This window comes from Stylophora pistillata, chromosome 2 (genome assembly GCF_964205215.1).
Source record: "Stylophora pistillata chromosome 2, jaStyPist1.2, whole genome shotgun sequence".
NCBI classification, from domain to species: domain Eukaryota; kingdom Metazoa; phylum Cnidaria; class Anthozoa; order Scleractinia; family Pocilloporidae; genus Stylophora; species Stylophora pistillata.
In genome coordinates this window covers 16,032,720-16,051,806 of record NC_142520.1, presented here as the reverse complement: position 1 = coordinate 16,051,806, position 19,087 = coordinate 16,032,720, and the positions used below count along the sequence as shown (strand labels likewise).

The following is a 19,087-nucleotide window of genomic DNA, read 5'->3' as shown; positions in this document are numbered from 1 at the left end:
TTAAAAATTTAATCCTCATTTTGAAAAGAAGTCGTGCTGGTTAATGCCCAGATAGATGATGACATTCTTTATTTTTCCAAAATTTCCAGTGTCACAGGTTACTGTTCTTTTTTCCTACTCACAAGAGCACTTGATTTCTTTTCTATTATTTTTATTAGGAGGTCAATGCAATGGACAAGAGAGTATGATATCCTTCTTTGCCGAGAAGTCCTTGCCCTACACCGCTAAAAAAGTTGAGTGATTCCAACTCAATATAACGAGTTCAACTTGCATCCAGAATAACTCTTTATATTGAGTTGGATTAACTATCTATATTGAGTAAAACTAACTCATTGGAGTAAGTTAGGACAACTCAAAAAGAGTTAGAAGTACTCAAATAATGAGTTAACTCTACTCAAAACATGAGTGGGTTTTTCTCAAAAATGAGTACAGACAACTCTGATAATGTGTTCAGTAAACTCATACGAAATGCATCCAGATTGACTCTTTATTTTGAGTTAAACTTCACTTCACTCAAAAAAATGAGTTAGCTTACTCTCACAATGAGTTACCTCCATGGCATAAAACTGTTCAGATTGGTTAACATCAATGTTATTAGAAGAGGTATATCAAGCTAAATAAATAAAAGCAAGTGTCACTAGAAATCATGAAGCTATATTAAATTTGCAAAACGAATAATTTTTTGTTTGCTAAAATTCTGAAGATATGCATGTAAAATGTAAAATTATAAAAATTGTCCACTCTTCCATGAATGTAAAATGGTCTAACATTATTTAGCAATAAATAGTAACAATTTTTAAGAAATCCTTAATTTAAAGAGTGCATGCAATGAAATGTATTTAAGGGAATACTGAATCACACGAATTTAGTGTGAGCACTCAAATAATCATAAATAATCTTTAATTTTGGATAAGCTGTAATAGGTTTTGAAAGAAAAGATTGAATGATAATCTAAACATTGATCACATGATGCAGGCATTCAAACAAGGGCAAAATACACTGTAAGCAATATTTTAATATATTTTACAAATCACTATCAAGCAATTGAAATCTACAGAGTAAATTACCATACATAGTCTAGAGCCATCTTTAAATAAGTGCAATTCCTTTGATGCAGGTATACCATTTCATTAATACCCCTAATCCATCTGAACAATATGCCCTACAAGGGAACAGTACTTTTTCAAATAGCTTTGGACCATTTATTGTAATTCACTCCCTAGATTTCATTTGCCCAATAATTTACGAAATAAATCAATATATTGTGTACAGGTATATGCAATTGGTTGAATATCAACCACACATGAAGTATAATTAAGTTATCATTCAATTGAAGTAATTATAAAATCACATTTTCAGATCTTTGACATAGCATCAATGTCATTTACAAAATTAATTACTGTGGATGGTAGCTTCTTCCCATCCTGAAGTTGCAATATGCACTTTTGCAAGTACAAATAGAAGTTGTTGAGGCCACTTGGATAGTCATAAAGGAACACATAGTAACATGCCATCAAACAGACTGTGGCCTCCAACAGAGTGGTGTTTGTTGAGCTGCATAGCACTTGCTGATCTGCTATTATATAGATAGCGTCGGGGGAACTTAGCTGCCCTTTAAATACAATTCTTGGAAAAGGCTTGTTGGAAATCTTCACGATCTCATCAATATCTTCATCTTCCTACAAAAAAAGTAAAACTCCAGAGTCAATAATTATTGTGTTTGAAAACAATATTTGTTTTTTTAAAAAAAATACAGCTTGTCAAATTTATTGACGAGAATTTCTTGAATCTATTGCTTCTGTCAATCAATGATAATCAGTCGGTGCCTTTTATATTTTTGACTAGCTGCAATGAAAAACCAAATTGTTTCCAAATGTGCAACTAATGAGTTCGCAGAATTTCGGGAACCACTATAACCAATGTGATTTCAGGCACCTCCTTTTTGACTGACAATATGATAGGTCATAATTAATGTTCGAATTATATTAGACTGCTAGCTATCATATGAATAATAATTTAGCTGTAAAATCTGTTATGTTATCTATGACTTTTTTTTCTTGTCACTTTGTGTGGTGCAATTTTTTTGCCAAAAACTCGTGCGTAGGGCTACCATTAAATGCTGATTATCTCAAAAAGAGTTCTGGACACCAATTTTTTCTTTTCAGATTTGAAATAAAGCATTAAATTTTACTTCGGAAAATTGTAGTTTCAAAAAAAGTTTAACATTATTTCCAAAAGTAGCCAGTCACCTTAACAAGCTGTATGTACCGATATGTTCAATAATGAAATTGTTGGAATTGAGTGGCACCCAAATCCTAAAATAATGTAATCTTGTCAATCAAATAGAGATGCTAGAACCATTAATTTTAACTATTCTTTCAGAAATAAATATAATTTGATGATACTTACAAATACGAAATGGACAAAGTCATCTGTTGAAATAAGGCCAGACTTTGGCAGAAGAAGGTATGGCAGTACTGCCATGGCCACTTCAGCTTGTTCCTCTAGAAATAATTGAAAGATTTAGATTGATTTCACTACAATTAGGGTATTTACACTGGACCAGGTTCATCAAAACTGGCTTAGTTTTAATCTTTGCACTGTTTTTTACTTAATTGTATGATGCCCTTTAATATTTGTGATCCAAAGTAATATAGAGGTTTACTGCACTGCACTGTGTTAACACTGAATAAATTTTAGTAAAGCGACGGTATTTTTTTAAGCCTTCCGGTGCAAGAAAAAATACAGCTCAGGAGTAAGATTGTCCAGGGTAACACACAAACTAGCAGTGTAGTAAATTGTTTATAATATGATATGAAGACATCAGATACCCAAAAATTTGAAAAAAATATTAAAACGTTTGAAAGGACAGACCTTTCGAGCATGTGCTGTTGCTGCACTTGAAAATGGGTTGTAATAGACATACTTGACTATACAAATTGCCCATTTCAGACCATGTGATGTTTACATGTTGTTCTCTGTAGAATTGTATCTAGAATCTTTACATGTTCACATGAATGGACGAATTAATATCAGAAAAACAAAGAAACTATTCTCCAGAGACGATATTGTAAACATCACATTGTCTGAAATGGGCAATTTGCATTTGATTCTGATTAGGTCTATACACGGGAAAAGCACGAGCTCGCATGATAAGATATTGTTTTCTTTTATATTTCTTACCAATTGTTGGTTCTGATTCATCTTCGTTCATGTCATCATCATCATCCTCCAGGAGGTGCAGGAACGTTTGGATTTCTTCTTTTGATTTACTCTTATTTTTTGTCTTTCCTAGTTTTACAATCGGGTCAGTGACTTGCTGAAAATTAGACCTGAATGAATCCACCACACTTGAATTTAGACCCAAAATTCTTTCAAATTCAGCCAGTATCTAAGGAACAAAGGTTTGAATAGCATCAATAATAATTCCTATATTTCTGTTAACATATGAAGTAAGAGAGGACATTCACATCTTGCAAGCATAGGATGTCTGCATATCACCCAACACACCCAGAATTGCCCAGTTACTCAAGGCAGCAAATTGTGCTGACCTGACAGAACAACCAGACTGCCAATCACCCTAATGTGGGGGTAGTTTTATTGAACTCATCCTTCTTCTACACAACTTTCTTGTTGAAAGACACAGAGAAAACACAATTAGATTGCTCATACTCATAGTTCACAAGGACAACAATATATAGCTTAACATACCTGTTCAAACTTAAATAGAGTAGGGTAGTGTTCTTTTATTTCCTTGATGCTCATATTGTCATTCATTAGTCTCCGTCTGCTGGGGAAAGTCAGTGACATTCGTTTGCTTATCTTTGCCCAATCTGGAGACCTTTTTTCAAATTCACTCTTCATAAAATCTTTATGTCGTTGTAGAGACACCTCATCCTCACCCTCTGGAAAGGGTGGCTCCCAGTTTATGGCTCCTCTGCGAAGCTTAGCTTTCACACACTCTTTGGAGCTCTCTTTGGGCTTTCTTTTCCTGAGGATTACTTCCGGGTCATCTTTAATAGACTTTCTCTCATTACGGAACTTTTCGTATAGACTAGCGTACCAGGAATCCTGGAAATAGTATTCAAATCAATTATCTCTGATGTAATAGATGATTTGCATTTATATGACATTTCAGTACTAGAATCCTCTGCACATATATTTTTTCTTTTTCAGATTTTGAATCTCTTTTGTATCTCCTTTTTTGATCTCCTAGTATTCGCAAAAGCTACTCAAGGAGTAATAAATCAAAATAAAAAAAACTATGTGCCAGCATTCTAGTAGCTGTAGTATTATTTTCATGCCATAATTCAACAGGGTTCCCACTCTTATGAAAAAGTTAAATTCCCTGACCAAAACCAAAACCAATTTTTCCATCACCCAATGGCACACTTCTAGTTAGTCATTGTTATGAAGGACACCACGAATATTTGGGAAATTTCATTTGGAAACATAATCACCAAGAAGATGTTGCAAAGATGAAAGAAAAATTCCCTATTTTGATAAATTGCAAATTTCCCTGACCAAAATCAAAATTCCCCGACCTTGAAAAAAATGCCAAATTCTCTGACTGTGGGAGTCAATGTTCAAATTACCTTTTTATTAGATCATTGAATCAGTCAGCAATTTGGAAAACTCTGGATAGGTCATGAAAAAACATGTAATAAGCTAAAATGCAAGGTCACATATGGTTTGCATTTTTTACTAGTGAACATGATCAACCTTTAAGGCCTCGATATGAAAACTTTTTTGAGGGATATGTAGCAAACTTTTTCATGTTTTCATATAACAGCATCAGATATCAACATATCATTTGTTTCAAAACCTTAGAGTACTTATTCGGTACTTACATATCCAGTACCAATTGAGGTATCTTTCAGGAAGGGATACTTCTGGACTATTAGTTCACAAATAGATGTGAGTTGATGTTTGGTGGGATACCTACAATTCACAAACCAAAAAATAAAATGAAATGTACAATAATTAGTAACCTAATACCAGTACCTTCTTCTTCAACATAAGATCTCATTGATGAAAATACAATAAGCCAATTTTAGCATTTCCCTACACCACAATAAAATGTATTCCTGATGGCTTTTCATCAATCAAAAAGTGGTAAACATATATCAAACAAGTATACTTACAAAGTGTAGCGGGCAAAATGATCGTATATTGAGCCTATGAACTCTCTTCTAAACTTCTTATTGATGTTCTGCTTCTCCTTGCTTGCCAGTGTTCTAGTAACATCCAGTCGGAAACTGGTTGGAAGTGTTAACACTCTTGGCCAAAGCATTTTTGCATTTAGCACTATATTGTCATCAGGGCAGGGACTGCTAACTTTGTTATCAAATTCCAGCCTCTTTCTGTATGAATAGTAAAATATAGCTGTAGATAATGGATGTCCCTAAAGACAGAAAGGAATGGATCAAAATAGACTTTTTATTTAACAAACATGACATCTTGAAGCAAAACAATTATATCATTTCAATGACACCTGAACACCTTATCAATGGCTGATATGTATAATGGCATAAAACATTACTCCAAGTAAGATGGAAACAAATTCAAACAAATCAGATTGAAGTCATCTAAAAAAGTAAATCAGACTTTCATAAGATCCATTAGAATTGCTAAAATCTCTGATGATGTACATCTGGTTTGAAAGGGCATTAAACTTTTTTTTGCTAATTCTTTTATGGGTTTGTATTTAGTAAATTTATATATACTGGCAAAAACAATTCCCAGAGAATATATGTCACTCTTAACAGATTGGGGATGAGTTCCCTCAATGAGTTCAGGGGCAATTTGCATGTGCTCTTTGCGGTAGCGATCCTTCTCCGCAGCAGTAAGAACTTTAATCTTCCCTTCACTTATCAGTGTGGCCTTACTAAAATCTATTAAGATAGGTGTGATAACATTTACAGGTGATACAGAAACAACAATGTTGTCAGTTTTTATATCATTGTGGAGCACTCCCATAGTATGTAAATAGCAAATACTATCAGTAATCTGGAAACTTAAATGAAGCCAATACTCTGGACCATTTACATAAGATTTAATATGTTCTTCATCCTTATGTAAAAGTTCTCTTAGTGTCAAGGCCTTAAACGATCCATTACCATAAAATTCTGCGACTATGAAATAAGGCTTCTGCATTGTGTTTACCCCAAATATATGTGACAACATTTGTCCAAAAATGAAGCTTCCCTTTGAACTTCCTTAACACTAGATGACCCTAAATACTTGACTGCAACTGGTGTGGATCTAAATTTTTTTAAGCACACAGTTCCAAATCTGCCACTACTTAGGTTATCATCTGGTCCAAGATCTTCTAGCATTGTTGGTTGGATTTGCAAAAGCTCCCTAGAAGTATTATTTTTCATATTATTCCTTGCACATCCCTGGAATACACATTTAGTTGTTTTTAGTTTCTCTTTTTCCTTTCTGAAGCTCTCCACATCTCGAAGTACTTTTCTTTCGTTTTCTTTTCTACTCCTATTGCTTCATGCAGATTCTGATTTTTCTGTTTTAGATCACTCATCAGCAATTCAAGTCCCGTTTTTGACTTTTGTCTTTCTTCCCTTTTCCTTTTGTTGCGAGCAAGCCTTTGTCTTCTCTTAGCCGTCAAGGAATGAGTTCTTTTCCTTTTTCTGAAATTTTAATAAGTATAAATTCATTTCTGTCCTCTTTGATGAGCGCTATTAAATATAGCACTCAAAAGAGATACTGGTAAAAGGTGCTTACAAAACACCTTACACAGCAACCATGTTGGCACAAAACAAATTTATACTGTCCTTATGTATCTTACAAAACAGTCTCTACTTACAAGCGAATGTATACTCAATTGAGTAAAGTAATGGTAAAAGGCAGTTAAACTACCTTACACAAAAGCAGAGGCTCAGCACTGATTGTAAGATCTAAGGCTATAAACCGACCGCACCTTTTATTTTTTTAAACTATTGTTTTGCAAAAATAGTTATAAAAACAAAGTTATCAAGGTTGTTGAAGCAAGTCATAGAAATAATGATCCAGTATTATAATGTAGCACAATATTATACCATAACTTAAGATTCAAACCTTGCTTTTACTTCTGTATCAGCTGGAATTCTGTCTTGTACTTCCATTTCTTCATTGGCAATTGGGGTACCCTCTTCAACTACATCAATACTCTCGGGCCTGGAGGTTTTTTTCAAAGATTCAAGTTGCTTGATAAACTTCATTCTAGGGCCGACCACAGGTATCAGTTGCACTAACGCATTCTCCGTTAAGCATTGCATTGCTTCGCCATCGATTTCGTTCTCTTATGAAAGAAAAGAGAGCAATTGGAATCAATATGAAAGAATGTGGGGTAAAGCTTGATAGTTTTGTACTTAGGTATTAGGCAAGACCTATCTATGTGTGCTTAGCACGGCATAGCATGAATGGTACCGAAGTTCCCGCCAAAACCAAGAATCTTTGCATTGGAACAAAACCAAGAATCTTTGCATTGGAAAGAGATCAACCAAATCTCCTCGTAATATTTAATCACCAAAACCTGAGTTTGATTTTTGGTTTTACTGTTCATCTGGATTCCTTATGAATTAGTTTTTTTTTATTCAAAATGGCACCGATTTGCAATACAACGGGTAATGCTCTCTAGATCCTACCAGAGTGTGTACATGGTCGTACATGGTACGGATAGCGCGAAGTTCAAGGAAAATAACCTTGGAAAATAAAGAAATCCTCACAAAAATAAACTAAAATAATACATGATTTATCGTCGTATTATATCTCTACCTAAAATTCAGATCTAAGCATGTACTGAAGGACAACAAATGAGCTTTGTACGAATAAACTTGAAATTCAGGTTAACCTAATATTGTACAAATTCTCTAGTTATAGCTTACCTTCAAAGGTAGAAGCGTGGGACGAAAACCCATTTTGTATCATCCACTGCTTAACCTCGTCCACAGACTTCGGGAAACTTGCCATCTTTTTGAAAACGCTAAAGAGCTCACTTGACTATTGCAATGCAAAGAGTTGGACTACGTGGGAGAAAGCATTCATGGAGAACAAGAGTTTTATCTCGTACATTCGCGCCCTTTTTTTTGATTGGTAGCCACTATCACATGGTCATGTTCATCACATCGAGGTTAAATTTTAGCGCCAAAACAACAGGAAACTCAAATTGGAAAATATTCATTCATACAATATATCCTAAATAAAGACGGCTAAAATAATATCCGCGTTGTAATGAAATATATTATAAATATTTTTATAAGAAAAGAGTTGATTTGTCTCAAACTTTGTCCTACTACCATTCCAATCTCGTTCCCAGAGCCTGCGTTTCTACTGGTCAGCACCCAGACATTCGTTTAAGAGCCATTGAATTAGGGTCTTTCTGTGTTCTCCTTCATCAGCGCGTCGTTGTTTATCGAAGGTTTTCCGTATATCCAAATGCATAGTTGTCCATACTGTACTAGTTTTCTTGGTAGAAGCTTCAAAAAGTTATTACATCATATCAAATTTATTCACAGTCATGAACCAAACTTTAGCATCACATGCAGACAATGCGGCCAGTCATTTCGAAAATTCAATTCGTTCAAATCCCATATCCAGAGAGAAGAGAAGAAGAATGCACTGTTAAATTTTGCGAACGTAAGTGAGCAAGGCGATGAAGACGTAGAAGATGAAAACTCTGATGAAGAAGATGGAGAAGACAACGATTCAAATGAAGACACAAACTACGTCGACGATATGACAAGATTCTTGGCACTGTTTATTTTAAAAACCAAAGAAGAAAATCAACTAAGCCAACAGACAGTCAATGCTATTCTTGACAATACAGGAGACCTAGTGGACAGTAGCTTAGTGGAAATGAAAAACAAAGTGGTGGCATGCCTTCAAAGCAGTGGAATAGAAATTGCTGATGTTGAGGGCCTATCTGGAGTACTTGATGAGCCAAGTATCTTCTCCCAAGCAAAACAACGTTTGCAGAATGAATACCAACAGATGAAGTACTTTGTTGAGAATTTTAACTTTGTGGTAAGTCCTTAGCTTATGTCCAGGCTTTAATAGATGTGATTAGAAGATATGGGACAAATTAATGTATTTTATCACTTGTGTTAACTTGCTTTAAAGTCATCTTAATTAGCCTTCTTATAAACACATGCATTACCAAAATAATATAAATATATTGATTATTATGCTGATATGAGTTTTAATATATATAGGAGCCACAGGAAGTCATCCTCAATCAATATGCTGAATATCGCTATCTGCAAGGCAAGCAAAAACTCTGCCTGGTCAAGGAAACATTTCATTACATCTCGATACTGAAAACCCTACAATCTTTGCTCAATCAGGCAGATGTTTTATGTGAGGTAAGCATCCTATTTGATGTATGTAGAACAGGGAATATAACAGGAACTGCAGAGATGGGTAGGGTTAGGTTTGCATTTTCTGATGTTAGTGCCCCCCCTTCCCCCCCCACACACACACTTGTTAGGATGCTGTGCAGTCCCTGTATAGAGCAGCTTTCGTATGACTGTGAAAAGTTCAGTGCCGTGAACGTGTCGTGTCGTAACGTAGGATTTTAATTGGCTGGATTTTCTTTTTGCGCGATGTGATTGGCTAAGCAGTGCCGTGTCCGCGTAGTGACAGTGTTCGTGCAGTGTTTCGTGCCATGTTTCTTGCATTTGATTGGACGAGGAGTGCGTGTCTTGCAGTGACCGTGATGTTTTCTAGATTTTTAATTGGCTGACTCCTTCCCATGACAGTGTTCATGCCGTGAACGTTTCACAGTCATACGAAAACTGCACTAATAGTTATATTGAAACACTTCAGTTTATGGGTTACATGTTTTTATGGAGGAACTTGGGTGTGGTGATTTGGAAAACTCTTAGTTTTTGTGACAATTTAGATATCATTTTGAAGTTGACAATATTGAATCAATACCATTATTTTACATGACAGTCCCTCTAATAACAAATTACTTGTGGCACATTTTAATAATTTGGGTACTTTTGTAGGTTATGAATGGTCATTCCTCAAATGATGGAATTCTAAGAGACTATTGTGATGGTGAACAGTACAAAATGCATGCTCTTTTTGGACAACCTGGTAATGCACTACTTCTTCATTGTTACTATGATGATTTTCAAGTAACAAACCCGCTTGGATCAAAGACAAAAAAACATAAAATAGGTATGCTTTTCAATCATGTATTTACATGCATGTAAACTATTACGTGTTTTGTTAGGTTGCTGTTAGCATTAATAATTATCATGAACATTATTATTTATTGACTGACAATCTTTTGTTTTTTTGTGATGTGTGTTTCAAAGGAAAAGTCATCTCCTGTTTTTGTGTGTGTGTGTGTGCTTGTTGATGGTGTGTTTGCAGATGATGAAAAAACAAACTACAACCAAACTATCCACAAGATATTAATTGCATGTTTGTCATGTTTAAACAATATCTGGCAGGGAAATTTTGAGAAATCTCTAAAAACTGATCTTTTGGGGATATCCTATTCACTTATGAATGTTTATGAGGTTTGACATGCAACGTCCACCATCCTAAATGTCAATCCTGTTCAATATCAAAATATTGAATGCGTACATGCAATGAGAGTAAGTTCCCTCAAATGTGCAGTGTAAAATAAGTGCAAATGTAAGGTCTGGTTCATACGACGTGCTTCTGTTGTGCTGCACAATAGCACATTTGTGTTGACCCAAACTAAAGAAGGTTCAGCCTTGATTCATACGTCATACCTAGTATGTTGAGCCAAATACCTTAAACATAAATAGGTGGTAAAAACAGTCAGCAGAATTAAAGCAGAATTGAAAAATATCAAAGGAAAACATTGTTTGAGGTATGCATTTGGTTTGGCACAACATGTTATGACTATTGCCATTGAAATTGATTTTTTTATGAACATCAGGAGCCTTTTACTTCAATCTGGGAAATCTTAGTCCAGAATACCGTTCTGTTATCAACTCAATTCAGCTAATTGCTTTGTGCCGAGTACCGCTCATAAAAAAGTATGGAATGAATAGGATACTGCAGCCATTCATGCAAGACCTGCATCAACTAGAGGCAGTAAGTATATTGTAGCATACACTTAACTGTCACCTAAATGTAAGTTCAACCATATAAAAATAATTAAGTGCACATTGTCATTAATATTAATTTATAATTTAATTAAAAAATATGTATTTGTTTTCTTCCTAGGATAGAGGTGTAACATTTTGGATAGATGAACAAGAAAGAACATTCAGTGGTTCCATTGGACCTTATTCAAGTGACAATCTTGGGGCACATTCTCTTGGTGGTTTTCAGGAGAGCTTTTCTGGTCTAAGGATTTGTAGAATTTGTATGGCAACTAGAGAAGACACTAACACAAAGGTAGTAGTAGTAGTGTGCATGCATTTTTGGTCATTATTCAATGTGTCAAGTGTAAAAGATTATTTACCGGCATTCTAAATTTTGTTACAAATAAGTTTAGACTTTTGATCAGACCCTGTGTCAATAGTGTTAATATGAGTCTACACTTCAAAGTTCATGGATTTGAGATGAATATACTATTATACAACTCATATTGTGAATGTCACATTGATATTAGTATACAGAAGCAGATTTTCAAATTAGAACAAGAGCAATCCATGACAGACATTGCCGGCTTGTAGAAAATGATGCAAATCTAGAAGCAACTTATGGGGTAAAAACAAGAAGTGTTCTCAACCAGTCCCGTTACTTCCACATTACTGATGGACTTGTTCTTGATGTCATGCATGACCAACTTGAGGGAGTGCTGCCCCTAGAAGTCAAGATTCTGTTACAGAAGTACATTCAAGAGGAAAATTATTTCACACTTGAAATTGTGAATGACAGATTAGAAAGATTGTGGTATCCTCAATCTGATGCTAGCAATAAACCAAGTCCTATAAAGCCGCAGTCATTGGCAAACAATTCAATGAGGATTTCACAGTCAGGTTAGGAGAATGATGTTTTGCAATGGCTGAGTTACATATTACTATTATATATTATGTTATATTTTAAAAAGAAAAAGAAATATACAAAAAATATATATAAAAGGCTTTGTTGTATACTAAAAGTACATGATAATTTCATATTCTTTTTCTTTCTTTCACCAGCAGCTCGGATGTGGTGCCTGGCAAGAATGTTTCCTATACTTATAGGAGACTTGATTCCACAAAATGATGAGCACTGGGAAAACTTTTTGCGACTACTGAAAATTGAAGAAATTGTTTTTGCTCCTAAAGCAACACCACAGGTGGCTGCATATCTTGGAGTTCTCATAGAGGAGTACCTAGAGGACTATGTCAACCTCAATGACCGGCTTCCAATCCCAAAGCAGCATTACATGGTGCATTACCCAAATCAAATTATCAAGTATGTCTTTTTATATTGAAATTGTAAGCATTGTACATTTTGTACTACTGGGGGTTAGGGGAAGGGTATTACCACTTTATCCACCTTTCATAACTTTACATACCCTTTCAATATATGTATTATTAGCCCACTCAGACTTCATCATGCTGATTATTTAAGTTTTCTGAAACTTGCAGTGCAGCTTATACATGGGTATATAATGCAGTATTACTTATAGTTTTATGTGATGTTTAATGAATGAGCAATAATGTCTTATCAGGTTTAGAAGCATGAGGTGCAGCCGAGTGTTTTTAGACCTCATAATTATAAGATTTTGGTTCCACTGGAGCCACCATACATGGACTTTCATACTTCAATAGATATTTGACGTCACAGGCATGTGCGAGTAGCTCTAAAAGAAACTCCCACATGCTCAATATTCTATACATGGCAATCTGGAATTTTAGGGTGTGATGAGACCTTGATGAGGCTCTAAGTCTTCATCTAAACATGGACATATACTTCCTCTCAGATAAAGTCATCTGTCTTAGTGTTCTTTATATAAAGAATACTAATGAAGGTAATTTTTTTTATATAAAGGTTCATCTAAAAGATGGACTTAAAGGGGGACATTATCGAGTATAAAGGTCCATGCATGTAATATGTATGGTGTATCCAGTTGGCCCAAAGGCTTATGAATTATTAATGAGTTTTTGAATAATATCTAGTAATCTTCCATTTACAGAAATGGTCCCCTAGTAAGAAACTGGGCCATGAGGTTCGAGGCCAAACATAACTACTTTAAAAAGCTGGTAGACAACGTCAACAATTTCAAAAATATCACCTATTCCTTGGCTATGAGGCATCAAGCCCTTCAGACTTATCGAATGCAAAGTTCACAAGGCAACTATTTGAGAGTGTCTTTGGAAATTGGACCTGGTAAGGGAGCCATCATTAATTACTGGGGGGGAGGGCCAGTAAAATTTCTAAACCTTCATCCCAAGAAATCTTGTCCTCCCCAAATCAAAGCCTTGTCCCTCTCCCTAAATGCTGGTCCAAAATTTTTTGGCCCTTCCCAAATCAAAGCCCCCTAAACTTACCAGCCCTCCCCCAGTAATTAATGACCTAAGCATTAAATTAATTTAACCCCATGTTCAATGTCATTGGCTAAATCATGAGAGTTTCCTTTAATATATATATATATTTTATATAACTTTTTAGCTGTTGGAAGGGTAACAACTGTTCAAGAAGCAGGAGTAGAAGATGAGCTGCAAGAGGCAGACCCCCAAACTAAAGGCGACAGTTCACTGACACGCACATCCTGGGTTAAAGTTTATGGAACCAAATACGTAAAGGGCGATGTTATTGTAATTGACTACCACCATGGCTTTCCAATTTTGGGAAAGATCCAAAAGGTTTTGGTTGTTGAGAGACACATAGTTTGGTTTCAGTACCTTAAAATAAATGTTACTGAATTTGTCTGTCATTTAAATGCTTTTAAAGTTCAGCAACTGAACGAAATAAGATATATTAAGCAATCTGAGCTTCTAGATTATTACCCCCTTGGTCTCGTTAAGGGATTTGGTTGCTATGCCAACCAAGTCTTCGTGACATTGAAATACAGATTGGATCTTATGCAGTAATGATATTTTTGATTACATTTTGCTATATTGATGCATGTAAATAATACAGAAAAAATCATGATAAATAGTATATTGCAGAATAGAAAGTAAAGTTTCTTAAAATGGCTGCAAAAATATAAAGAAAAATTATTAAAAAGAATAATTACTTTTGTTTCAACTATGTTGTGGTGCTATTCATGCTCCATTTTTTCTGAGTAGAATTACTCAGAAACCAACTTGGATATCATAATGCGATTGAGTAATTTAACTCAACATTTGAGTTAGATTCTCTGAATTATCAAAGAGTTATTGGGTATTTCAATGATTTATGGGTGTTTTATTCATGTACTTTGGCCATTTTAGGGATGGATCGATTTGTAAAGGTTGTTTAATATTGTTCGAATTTGTGTCAATTGCTTGTGTACTATGTCTTGTCATAGTGCACGTGTTACTTTATACTGTTACATAATGTGTAGCAAATATAGCAAAAATATCCCAGCAGAAAGCATCCTTTGCTGGTAAAGCCCATCTCAAAATCATCCCTCATCCCTGTATTCCTTATGACAGACTCAACTTTTAGTTAATTTACTCAATACCGAGTAAATAAACTCACATATTGTGAGTTATATTACTTGACAAATTTTAGTAGAAATATTTGAGTAACTTAACTCAATATATTGAGTTAATTCCTGAGTTAACTCAAATTTTGAGTTAATCTAACTCATTTTGAATTAATCTAACTCATTTAAAAAAATGCTTTTTTTGCGGTGTAGAAGTTTATAAACACAAAAAGGGAACCAACGAAGCAGGGCGACCGTGGGATGAAATTGCCAAGAATCTTGGAGGGTGCCAAACTGTCAGATTTAAATCTAATTTATCTCAGCGGGCGGTCAGGGAGACATTTAATCTTATTCAAGGCAGATTCAAAGAAAATGAAAAGACAGAATTGGCTGCATCTGGAATCTCTGTACCAGAACAAGATGAGCTTGATTTACTTCTTGAGGATATAACAGAGAGAGAAAGAGATGGTATTGCAAAAGCTAATGAAAAGAAAGGTCGAGAGAAGGCCACAGTAGAGGATATTAGAAACCAAGCTTTGGAACGGATGGGGCAAACAAAGAAATGAAAATCTGAAGATGGCCAAGAGTCAAAGGAAAGAAAATCCAGGAGAAGCAGTAATAAGGCTCTCCAGTTTATGCAGGAGAAGGCCAAATCAGACATGGCTTTAAGAGAGGAAGAGCTTAAGATAAGGAAAAAAGAAGAAGAGACAAAAACTGCTCAGTTCACAACAATGTTCACTCAGCAGCAATCCGTCTTGCAGGCAATGGCCCAACAGCAAGCTCAACAGCAAGCTCAACAGCAACAACATAATCAACACACGCAGATGTTAATGGCACAGCAAAGTCAGGCATTGATCCGTCTTAGAAAAACTCTTGCAAAAAAGAGTGACTCAAAAGAGTCTGGGATTTTTTTAAGAACGGTTCACTTTTACTGCATTTGTGTTTTATGGCAAGAGGTGTTAGATTAAAAGGGATGTGAAATCACGTACTCCATGTATGATCGTTATTAGCAAATTTGTGTTTTGGAGGCAGGTACAGGACTGTATTTGAAAGGTGGTCCAGTTTGGATGTGCATGGAAGGTAATCAGAATGTGCCTTTATTTTATATTTGTCTTTTTAAAAAAAAAAAGGGTTAACTGGCTGTGTTACGCAAACAATTGAATGAAAAAAATGTTTCTCCTATAGGACATGCAAATTGTTGTGTTACTGGTTCAATTTTCTTTTCGTGGGGACAAGAAGTAAGGCCTTGTTCACACCAGTTGAGCAAGCACAACTGCAATAATACCCAACTTTGACATCTCTAAATTGTGACGCAGGCTTGGGCACAAGCACAAAAAACTTAAGACATTGCATTCTCCTTGTGCTTACACTTTCCTTTTGTAACTGAAATGCACTAAAGTAGGGGCAAGTAATATAAAAACTATTGATTCTAGGGTTGTGCTTCCTTCGGGCTGATTCACCCTTGTTGAGAACTTGAATCTAGTGGCTCTGCTTATGTCCTAGTGAGAGCTAAGGTTAATAGTGTCATGGCATATGCAATTCTGAAGATACACCTATCTGGAAAGTCTAAGTATGTGAAGAACAAGGTGGGGTGCACAAAAAATATGGCTTTTGCTCTCATAAATAACCTTGAATTCAAGTACTTTTGAGATTTTCCATGAATTCAAGGGTCTTATGCAAAATAAGTTTCAAGGTCAGGAGGATCACACAGGAAAAAATCTGAGGTTGTGTTTCCATATAGACATGTTAGCCCATTTCTAAGAATAGCACTAACAATGTACATTTTCCCCACACTACTCAGTCCCAACTTTAAGTTCTTCTTAAAGTCCAGAAACTTGAAGTAACTTATTATGTCTCCAAACAGCCACTCCACACTTGTTCTCACTCAACTCATAGCAGTATTGTAAGCTTCCATCTGTGGGGTTAAAGCTCCATTTTTAAATGGACATTGAAGGTGTACACGAATGGGGTAGGCAGGATCCCCGTAAATACAGAGTGGTTGTCCAGCCAGGCTGAAGGCATACTGATTGAGGTCACGCAATAGGCCAGAATCAGCCAGCATACCTGCATCATGCTTTCTGCCCTCTGCAACAAAATTCATGGAGGCACTGTTAAAGTTCAGTCAGATAAGTGAAACCAAAGTCTTATAACATTTTCTTGAAAGAATATTGAAGCATTGAGGGTCTCAATGGAATAGTTCATTTTTCTTGAAACTATGACAATTCAGGGAAAAATCAAACTATTCATTTGCTTATTCATATATTATGAAATATTGAAATTATTAAAGGAAACATGCTTTTCTCTGGAAATAGTCAGCTTGGCTATGAGAGTGAAATGTTTTTATAAGAGGGTGTTTTAATTTCTCATGAAAAAGCAGTTGTATGTTTCCAAGAACTCTTATTCCATGCAATTTCCCACGATGAAAGGGAAAAACAAACCACTTTGGCAGTTGCCTCCTCACCCTGACCCCATATTCAATTTTCTAAAGAAAAGGCAACTTACCAACAGGGCCATACATATTTGCAATCATTCCATTTGGGGTAACAACAGACTGAAACTTGATTCCATGGACACGTTTGTGTCCATTGTAAAGCAACCTCTGGTTAAGAGTGCCGGGCCTACAAACAGGGCGAACTGTCCCATCAACAAAACCAAAACAGTTATCAAGTGGGCTTCCTTTTCGGTGAACAACTTCAGCAAATCTTTCAAGATTAGCTTGGCTTAGCAGCTGATGATTCCACTGCAGAATGCGATGACTGTGAACTTGATAAATATAATCTAAAACTTGATTAGTTATCATGCGCAATACAGGAACGGGCTTAGCGAACAAGTGGACCATGTCACTGTATCGGCAAGGGTGACAACCGCTTCAAAAGCATACACAATCCTTCGGTTCCGTCACAAATTGTCCCTTGGTGACAACTTATAACAGCAGGAATCCGTAAAGCCCGAGAAAGTCTTGGGATGTCAGCTTTCTTAAACCGAAATTCGGACAAACATTCATCTTCGGTCAGGTTTGCGAGGTCGAAACGTGGATACAACTCACACGGCAAGTCCAGGTTTTGTGGGTTGTAAAGGTCGTATAGTAAGAGAAATTCGCCGTCATCGAGGACATTCATGTCATAATAGAGCATTATAAGCTCTCTCAACTCTTTCCAAGAGACCATTTTTTCTAAACAAACATACATACAACAAAAAAACTTGGAGCAGAGTTCTATTTGTTTATATCGAGTTCGACTTCGCCGTACTGCACTAAACTTAATCAATTTGAGTTTGGCGGGAGACGGCGTAGTCGCCCCAGTCTCTTTCGGTTGCATCAGCCGTACCAGAGCCTCGCCGTACTGGATCTTAAAGTCCCTATTGTATTCAACAGCTCCTCGCGTGCGTTTATGCAAAATACGATTCTATGTGCTATTCTTTTACCCAGTAATTCAAACCTGTCCTTAATTATAAAACAATGATTTCTTGAACTAGCTTATCAAACGGAAACGCAAAGTTGAAATCACGTTATCTCAACAATGCTAGTGATTGACTCCATAGAAAATATTGTCTCTAATGACGCTATAAAATTAACTTCAGCTTAAGGATGTAAACTTTTCTCTCTTAATTTAATGTATCAGCGTTTGGCATAAAAGGAAAGTCTTAAGAGAAAGTGTAAGGTTCAGTTATTCGAACGACTCAGAGATGTGTTGCAAAACAACTCGATTTATAATACCATTCAGTGATGTGATGAAGATTATCCTCAGGCTGTCACTTAATTAATTGACCAAACCATCAACCTGGATATAAAAAATCTCCCTCTTATCTTTCCGTGTGCAGTTGAATTACCTTTAGTTAGCAGTTTGTCGCCTCAGTTCACTGATGCTTGTCTGTACTGCGGTTCAAATTTATAAGGATTATATTGCTCCTTACGCTTTCATTTGAGCAACTGAAGGATAAAGATATTTTCCGAGCATTTAAGACCTTAAGTTTATGTTGATTTCCTTACTTAGTTTCATCGCTTCTAACTGTTAACCGACAACAGAAAGAGATCCCGGTCTCGCCCGAGTCTTAATCCGTTTTCAGAACCATAGACAATGTTTAATAAATCATTCAAGCGCATTACTAAGCCGGGTACGGATATTTTCATTGTTATGGTTTTCAAGGCTTTGAAAACAAAAGTTACGCTTCAAATCCGGAGAAATCTTTCATGGACTCTAACAACTTCAGAAAGGTAATAACTTTGAACGCACAACAGTCACGCGCACTATCCATTGGGCTAACTGGGCTAACTGATCTAGTCTCTTTCACAGAAATTCACGAAAGTTAGTGATAGGAATTACACGATCCTCGACATCTGAATTTTTTCTACTTATTCTACTTATTCTACTTATTCTACTTATTATATAAACACTGACAAAAAACCTGACCATTTCGCTTTAGCTGCAAAAGGTGCAATTTATTATGGAACCTTAGTAACGGTGATATTTTCACTTGTGAAGATAACGTGTTACTTTCACGGTGCGCGAAAGCTCGCCAAGTATTTCATTAGTG

General features: G+C 35.8%; 2 protein-coding genes and 2 pseudogenes across 4 annotated transcripts; 2 read left to right on the top strand and 2 right to left on the bottom strand.

The window, feature by feature from the left end:
• Positions 1-469: 469 nt before the first annotated feature.
• LOC148737362 (sterile alpha motif domain-containing protein 3-like) lies at positions 470-8,189 on the bottom strand. The gene is made up of 8 exons (XM_088748659.1): positions 7,887-8,189; positions 7,078-7,300; positions 5,145-5,363; positions 4,851-4,941; positions 3,712-4,071; positions 3,184-3,391; positions 2,410-2,504; positions 470-1,679 (listed from the first exon to the last, which is right to left on the bottom strand). The coding sequence occupies exons 1-8, from the start codon at positions 7,969-7,971 to the stop codon at positions 1,356-1,358; spliced, it is 1,605 nt and encodes a 534-aa protein (XP_088604785.1). The 5' UTR covers positions 7,972-8,189; the 3' UTR covers positions 470-1,355.
• An 18-nt stretch (positions 8,190-8,207) lies between these two features.
• On the top strand, positions 8,208-14,172 carry LOC148737361 (uncharacterized). Of its 2 annotated transcripts, none has more exons than XM_088748658.1 (9): positions 8,208-9,024; positions 9,213-9,362; positions 10,011-10,185; positions 10,922-11,079; positions 11,212-11,385; positions 11,603-11,972; positions 12,138-12,393; positions 13,118-13,311; positions 13,594-14,172. In XM_088748658.1, exons 1-9 carry the CDS (start codon positions 8,437-8,439, stop codon positions 14,013-14,015), a joined length of 2,487 nt encoding a protein of 828 aa, XP_088604784.1. In that variant the 5' UTR covers positions 8,208-8,436; the 3' UTR covers positions 14,016-14,172. The 2 variants fall into 2 exon arrangements, with proteins under 2 accessions (XP_088604784.1, XP_088604783.1); XM_088748657.1 differs by having other exon boundaries at positions 12,135-12,393.
• A 71-nt stretch (positions 14,173-14,243) lies between these two features.
• LOC148737360 (uncharacterized) lies at positions 14,244-15,522 on the top strand (annotated as a pseudogene).
• A 452-nt stretch (positions 15,523-15,974) lies between these two features.
• Positions 15,975-17,912, bottom strand: LOC148737359 (uncharacterized; annotated as a pseudogene). Its single transcript, XR_015997438.1, has 2 exons — positions 17,057-17,912; positions 15,975-16,639 (listed from the first exon to the last, which is right to left on the bottom strand). The product of XR_015997438.1 is annotated as an uncharacterized LOC148737359 (transcript).
• Between the last annotated feature and the right edge of the window lie 1,175 nt (positions 17,913-19,087).